At 40.9% G+C, this 7,166-nt stretch overlaps 2 protein-coding genes across 4 annotated transcripts in view; both read left to right on the top strand.

Moving 5' to 3' along the window:
- Window positions 1-4,612, top strand: part of hp1bp3 (heterochromatin protein 1, binding protein 3) — a 9,500-nt gene extending 4,888 nt beyond the window's left edge. For both annotated transcript variants that reach the window (XM_035662223.1, XM_035662222.1), the window contains 7 exons: window positions 365-424; window positions 695-834; window positions 1,319-1,409; window positions 1,785-1,944; window positions 2,519-2,630; window positions 2,769-2,924; window positions 3,105-4,612. In XM_035662223.1, coding sequence (XP_035518116.1) covers window positions 365-424; window positions 695-834; window positions 1,319-1,409; window positions 1,785-1,944; window positions 2,519-2,630; window positions 2,769-2,924; window positions 3,105-3,630 — 1,245 coding nt within the window. In that variant the 3' untranslated portion in view covers window positions 3,631-4,612. The remainder of the gene's footprint in view (window positions 1-364; window positions 425-694; window positions 835-1,318; window positions 1,410-1,784; window positions 1,945-2,518; window positions 2,631-2,768; window positions 2,925-3,104) is intronic.
- Window positions 4,613-5,639: 1,027 nt separating this feature from the next.
- sh2d5 (SH2 domain containing 5) overlaps window positions 5,640-7,166 on the top strand; it is a 5,763-nt gene continuing 4,236 nt past the window's right edge. Inside the window, exons 1-5 of one of the 2 annotated variants that reach the window (XM_035662805.1) lie at window positions 5,640-5,838; window positions 6,397-6,462; window positions 6,556-6,636; window positions 6,757-6,831; window positions 6,941-7,087. In XM_035662805.1, the coding sequence (XP_035518698.1) occupies window positions 6,412-6,462; window positions 6,556-6,636; window positions 6,757-6,831; window positions 6,941-7,087 (354 nt within the window). In that variant the 5' untranslated portion in view covers window positions 5,640-5,838; window positions 6,397-6,411. Of the gene's footprint in view, window positions 5,922-6,396; window positions 6,463-6,555; window positions 6,637-6,756; window positions 6,832-6,940; window positions 7,088-7,166 lie in introns of both variants that reach the window. The other variant, XM_035662804.1, reaches the window with a different exon arrangement.

The raw sequence follows: 7,166 nt of genomic DNA, 5'->3' as shown, positions 1-7,166 counted from the left end.
AATTGTGATTTCAATTTTGACCCAAATAATCATGATTATGATTTTTTCCATAATCGAGCAGCCCTATCACTACTGTATGTTTGCAGCTTGTGTTTGAGTAGACGAATGAACAGTTTAATCTTTTACTTCACGCCTCGTATTTTTAGTTTTGAAAGGGTTAAAAAAAAAATAATAATACAGCAAACTCTTCAGATGTTGAATATCGCTCTCAAAGCCTCATGCACTCTGCTTCAACTTTCGGAGGCCTGCTTTGCCCCGTGGTTGCTGCGCTATGATGTGACGCTCGGCAAATGTTCATACGCCACAAATATTCATTAACATCTGTCAGGTCTGTTTACGGTCTGTTGTGCTTTGTCTCACTCAGCTGAAGGGTAAAGGCCTTTCGGGAACCTTCGCCATTGGGAAGCAGACCCCGTTGTCTAAGGTATGTAGATAAAACGTGCTAATCGCTTCCTTTTAGAGCTGCTGGGATTGTGTTATTGTTGGAGCCATGAGCTTTATAGTAGAGGTACTGAATATGAGAGTGCTATTGATCTTCTTCTCATCTAACTCTCAGCAAGCAAAGAGCATGAGCACATTATCTAATCCTTATGTTAATGACTTAGTGTCAACAGTTTCCTTTTCCCATTTTTCCCTATGAGACTGGGATGTGTTTGGTTGTAATCGTCATGTCTGTAAATGGATGGTGTTTTAGAAAGCTGCTCAGAAGACAGAGTCTCTGGGAGATGCTCTTCCTCTCATCATCACTCGGCTCTGTGAGCCCAAAGAGGCCTCCTACAATCTGATCAAGAAATACCTGGAGCAGCACTTCCCCAGTCTCAACATCGAGAGCAGGTACACACAGAGCCTCACGTTTGCTTTTTTCCTGTTGATTCATCTGTTGTTGTTGTTGTTGTTGGTCTTTTAAAGTGTTATATGTTTCCAGTTAGCTCAGTCTGACCTGGAAAAACCAAAGATTGAACTATTAATTACATAAAATGGAGTAGATGCAAGCAACCTGTTTCATTTGAGAGGCTGTAACCTGCAAAAGTTCAATATTTTTCTTGATAATAGAAGATAAATCCATCCAAGATCATTGATGCTCGCTGAAACTGAGTTCTAGACATGAATTTAAAATGAACAACTACATTTTAAAAAGGTAAAAACTGCCATAATGTGGTAAAGTTAAGTTGTCAGTATTATTCCTTTATAGATGGCACACAGTTGTACCACTGGTCTGGATTTCAGTGGCTCACAAACATCCGAAAACACGTGTTTGTTTTTTCATTAACTGGGATTATTGACTGTGTGAATGATTTACTGACTGGTTCGTCCTCAGGCCAGAAGTCCTGAAGGCAGCGCTGGTAAAGGCGGTAGAAAAAGGCCAACTGGAACAAATCACTGGGAAAGGAGCCAGAGGGACTTTCCAGGTAAAACTCCTTATAACGCTGTTTTATTCATTTTGTTTTTATACATTTTCAAATTCTGGTGAAGAGCAATTGGCAACCTTATCTGTGCATTTCTGTCAGGATCTGCTTTGTTTCCAGGCCAGATAAAGGTCTACAGTGCCAATCAATCTGCCACCTTGGGCACCATTGCTGTATTAAACTATTTCAGTAGACTTAATTATTGCCAGGTAATATTCTCTATAAAATATTAAAATAAAAAAGGGGGAATAAGTGCCAGTAAACAATATGATCGTTCTACTCTCTCTTTGTCACACTGACTACATGGCTACAAGCTATAGATTCAGTGAAGGGCGGCTGACCTTATTCTGAAAAGATAAATGTTTCTGACTGTCACAGCTGAAGCGAACCGGTAACCAGGTTCTTCTGAAGGGCGGAGCCTTGGAGGACGCCATCACAGCCGCCATCACAGCCATGAATGAACCTAAAACCTGCAGCACCAACACTCTACGCAAATACCTAGTAGACGCTAACAAGGATGGAAGGGAGAACCTATTAGGTAAGAAGACGCCCTCGTTCTCACTCATAGTTTTTGAGCCAGTGTTTGATTAAAAACTGGTCACAAAAACACAACAATCCTTATTTTTAGTAATGAAAACATACCTATGAATATTATATTGAATTTCTGCCAATAGATCGTCCTAAATGTTTCACACTGGACCTTATGAACATATAATCCCGTTGAGGTTTGGCGAGTGCATTGGTTTTTTGCACTTGATTAATCTCTAGCTTGTTCGTTGATTTCTATAAAGTGTTCATTACTAAAGTTGTGGGTGTGGTTTGATTAGATTAGTTGTAGGACAAACACACTGATAGTAGCTGATTGTGAAAATGGGTTTTCAGGGCGGTTAAATGTGTCTAAACCAAAACACACACACACACACACAAGCCTGACACTGAAGGGACACATTTAGTCACATTATTCCAAAAAGAAAAAAGGAGGCTTCAGAGAATTGGTTAATGTTTGTATCATGGACATGTGGACTCTCACTTTAAGGATTTGTTTTGTAACATAAACTCTAAATCCACTGCACGATGAGTCTGCCACTAAAAGGTGAACTCTGTTCTTGTAGTGGCCAAACTCAGGAGGACCCTGACAAAGTGTAAAGTACTCGGCTGGATGGAGCAGATCACGGGTCACGGCTTCACAGGGACCTACCAGCTCTCGTTCCCTTTCTACCCGAGGTATACCACCTACTTTTGTTTCCATTATTAACCATTTAATACTGTAATTTATTTCACTCAGTTTGATTTTGGCCTACACAGCTGATACAGGTTTCTTTATGTTGCCTTCTTATTGTTTTTTTCCTATTTTCTCTTAAGTCCTACCATCCTGTACCCAGACAAGTTCAAAGAGATTCCGCAGAAAAAAGGCCCGCCTCCACCCAGGCAGAGGCGGACGGCTGACTCTTCTGATGAGGAAGAGGAAGAGTCAGAAGAAGAGGAAGAGTCTGAGGACGAAGCTCCTTCCCGTAGGAGGTGGGTGTAAATTTGATCTGTACTTAGGAACACGGCAGAGTTTTTCTCCTGCAAACTGACACACTAGAGAAGATGAGTATGTCCACAACAGTTTTAAACATTTAAACTGATCCCAATGATTTGTGCATAATTACGCTTCTTCTACTAAAAGTAACAGCTGCCTGTTCAAATTTCTCTTAGGAAATCTCAGAAGAGGCCTCCTCCCAAAGCTCGCCGTCCTCCACCGGCCAAGAAATCTCGGAGCGCTAGTCGGTCAAAACCTAAAAGCAGAGGACGGCCCCTCGCAAAGAAGACTCCGGTAAAGAAAGCGGTGTCTTCAGCCAAGAGATCAGCGAGGAAACCATCAGCCTCTAAGAAGGAATCCACACCGCCACCTAAAGCCACGCCCGTCAAGAGAGGAGCTCCCTCGAGAAAGCCCAAAACGCCGGCTGTTAAAAAGCTGACCAAAAGGGGGTCCAAGCGGCCCGTGTACAGAGAGTCCTCCCCGGAGGAGGAGGTCACGAAGGAGACGACGAGGAGCGGGTCCAAGCGATCCAAGTCCGAAAAGTCATCGCAGGAGGAGCCCGCAGTTAAAAAGCCAGCGACCAAAAGTGGGTCGAGGCGGCCCGAGCCTGAAGAGTCATCCCCCGAAGAAGAGCCTGTAGTCAAAAAGGGGGCGAAGAGCAGCAAGCAGTCCACTCGTAAATCCAAGAGAGGGAAATACTGAGTCCAGGAGCGCCTTCCTACGGACTGGGCCTGCTCTGGATACGCAGCAGTCTGCCGCTTTGTTTCAGTGCTCTCTCTCTTTTTATCATTTTCTCCCTTTTTAACGGGGCAGTAGTTTTTATTTTTGTTTTTGTTTCATTTTTTTTTTTTAATTGTAGAATAAGAACGTTATCCTACCAGTTAAGTTTAATGTACATTGAGAGTTTCTGAATTTTTCCTTTTTAATCTCCATGTGTAGAAAACGCTCAGTTAGCGTTGCCGTTTTAAAAACAGATGTGTGACCAGCTGCCAGATCAGGAAAGCATAGCGAGATCCGACATACTGTAACTAGAGCCATGTAGTGACTTCCGTTTTTATATCCGTTCCTCATCCGATCTTTAGGTGTTGGAAGCACACGTTCCTAATATCAGTGTTGGTTTTTTTGGAGGGTTTAAAATGAGGTTTTACGTTTAAAATATGGGTAAAAAGATTTAAAACGGTTACTATAATAATGTTTTATACAACACAGATTTTAAGGTTATTATTACAATATTTTGGCCACATTTAAATCAGATTTTTTCTTTTTATCCATATTTGTCCTCCATAAAATTATGAGTATTATGAATTAACAATGATTTGATGTTTTGTTTTGTTTTATTTAAAACATAAAAATTGCCCCCAGAAAAAGATAAAGCCTGCAGGTTGACAGGTTTAAGGATTTAACAGAATAAAAACAGTTAGTATTCATTTCAAAGTCACATTGGGGGGGGAAGTGTCCTTTTTGATGTGTGTGTGTAAAAACAAAAAAAAAAACAACATAATACATAAATCGATTTTATTGCTTCACAGCTGTAATTCAGTACCAAACTGTAAGAAATGTGTGTTGTGAATAAGAAAAAGGAGGATAGTAGCTCATACATACCCTGCATGCATGTATTCCTTGTGTTGTTAAGCTTTTTTTTTTTTTTTTTCCAAGTCATGAATAAAATGGCTATATTTGTAAACTTTTGCTGTCTTCTTTTGAATCATTTAGTTTACTGGGACAGAACATAAAGTAGTATTAGTAAGTGTTTTATTGAGCTTAATCATTCATTAATGATGCTATAGATGAGTGTTTTCTAACTGGGGGTTTCTGGGACCAGCAGATGTGCTTTTAAAGGAATTTAGAAAATGATTAAAAGATTTAAATGATTCACCTGATTTAACTATTTCACTTCCTGAACGTCGTTTTTCAGGACAAGAAGTCATTAACCAAAGACAACAACAGATGGGATGTGTTAACCTGAAAACTGCTGTAATTACTAGTTTCTGTTTGTATGGTTACAAAAGAAGTAAATGTATTAAGATTATATTTATTTAAACTAGTGGTTATCAATGTTGTTTGATGAGGTGTCACAAAAACATTGTCTGGTTGGGAAAAAAAGTAAAGATTAGAAAAGTTTTGTATAACTAAACTTAACCCTTTATAAGGATTAAACCACAGACCTGTATCTAAAGCTGATAAACTACCTTTACCTTCAAAATGCTGCTGATGCATCAATATCAGGCGCGGGGAGTAATGGATTACATGTCATTTCGTTATGTAATCAGGATACAAAAAAGGTAAGGACACACCTGCATCACAGAGCAGCAGCAGGTAAAGGTAATCCATTACAGCTGCAGAAAAAAAAGACGATAAGATTATAATTACATTTAGTAAAAATGGGGATTACTTTGCAGGATTACAATTTTAAAATGCACCAGTTTTTCTTTAATATCATGTTTGATGCAAAAAATCTTTCCATTTTCCTTTTTTGTTAAAGGTCACATTGTTCTGTTGTCTTACACACTTACATGACATTTCTAAGTAATCACGTTACATTACTTGGGTTAGTTTATAGACTACACTGTTTAACGGGTAATTAGTAATCGGATTACATGTTTTAAACCCTGATGTGGCTCATGCATCAGGGTCCAGCAGCATTTCGGGATGTTGCTGATCCCGGTGACGTTCCCACCGCTGTGCGTGTGACGTCACCGGGATGTATTGCGCAATGAGCAGGAATGTGTGGACAGAGACAGCGAAGGGGAGGGTGCAGTGATTCAACTTCTTCTTGACTGTCATATAGCTCAAGAGGAGGAGAGGTGTTCATTTACTCCTTCCTTCCTTCCTTCCTTCCTTCCCTTTTCCCTCTCGAGCCCCGCCTCGAGCCAGCAGCACACCTGGACCACGGAGCCGCAGCGGGTAAAGGTGAGCAGGACCTCGGTGTCAGTTACGGCGTGCAGGGGAGGTGAAGGTGGCGGTGAAGGTGGAGACTGTCCGACTCTGAGAAAGTGAGTTTCTGTGATTTCAAAGCCTTTGTTACAACCTAGAAAGAAGTGAGCTCAGGTTGAGCCACCGGGGCCGGAAACGGTTCAAAGGTTTCTGTCCACCGACAGTCTGTCATGTTGTCTCCACTCACAGCTGACGGAGAGGAAACTTTCTCCTGTGGTAGCTTTGACTTTGACGCATTTTACGGCGCTGAAAAATGCGTTTAAAACCGCAACTTACAAAACAGTAAACAGGCAGAAATCCTACTGAAGTCTCAGAGTTAATAGTCCTAAATGTAGTTAATGTGGATTCACAGTCGACAACACAATGCCAAACTTACACTTAACTGTAAAATGAAAGTTTAAAATCCTCCTATGGGAATACTTTTGTGATTGTTTGACTTTAAGTTGTTTGTTTGACAGCTTTTTAAAATTAGTTTTGTTCTCATTTTTTAGTTTTCTTTTGGGTTTAAGATATATTTGCTGTGTGGTTTTGCAGAGATAAACAGGCGTCATGGGTGAGGCAGCAGTCAGAGAGGATGGCACAGTGACCCGATCAGCAGAGGTAACTCTACAAATGTGACTTTATGTTTATATTAGAGTGTGTGTGTGTGTGTGTGTGTGTGTGTTTGCCTAATCTTATGTCTTTGCTCTAAAGTATGTTGGCTCATTTCCTGTGGATGACCACTGTTTGGATGACCAGATAGAGCAACTGCACGCTCAGCTCAAGTCCCTGAGAGTGAGTCCAGATCCTTCTGGTGGTTTTTAAGTATCTCAGTATCTCAAAGAGCAACATGCCTGTTTGTGTTTTTTTTAATGGAGAGTACGTTACTTAAATATGTTGTTTGTCTTCAATCAGACGTGCAAAAGGAGGAGATCCGTATCCATAAAATTCTCCATCAAAGGTGTGAAAATGTACAATGAGGATGAAACTGTAAGTATGGTTGTTTATCTCGAATTAAACGCTCATAGCTTGATCCTGGGTGTTGTTTTTCGCTTTAAGTTGAAGCTGTTTCAGGGGTTCTTGTGTCTCTCGTCCGCAGAAACTACTGATGGCTCATGCCCTGCGTAGAGTCTCCCTGTCCACCGCCCGGCCCATCGACGCCCAGTTCGCCTTTGTCTCCCACAACCCGGGCAGCACCGACGCCCAGCTGTACTGCCATGTATTTCAAGCTAGACACGCCAGAGCAGTAAGACATGACCCGGGTTCATTGTTCTTTTTATTACAACAAAGGAGTCTACTGTGACTTGGAGAGAAAGTTACAAAAA

Source organism: Morone saxatilis, unplaced genomic scaffold, assembly GCF_004916995.1.
Source record: "Morone saxatilis isolate NCDOM2014 unplaced genomic scaffold, NCSU_SB_2.0 Contig18, whole genome shotgun sequence".
Taxonomy (NCBI): domain Eukaryota; kingdom Metazoa; phylum Chordata; class Actinopteri; family Moronidae; genus Morone; species Morone saxatilis.
Note: the sequence above shows the minus strand (reverse complement) of the source record. Positions and strands in the feature narration are given on the sequence as shown.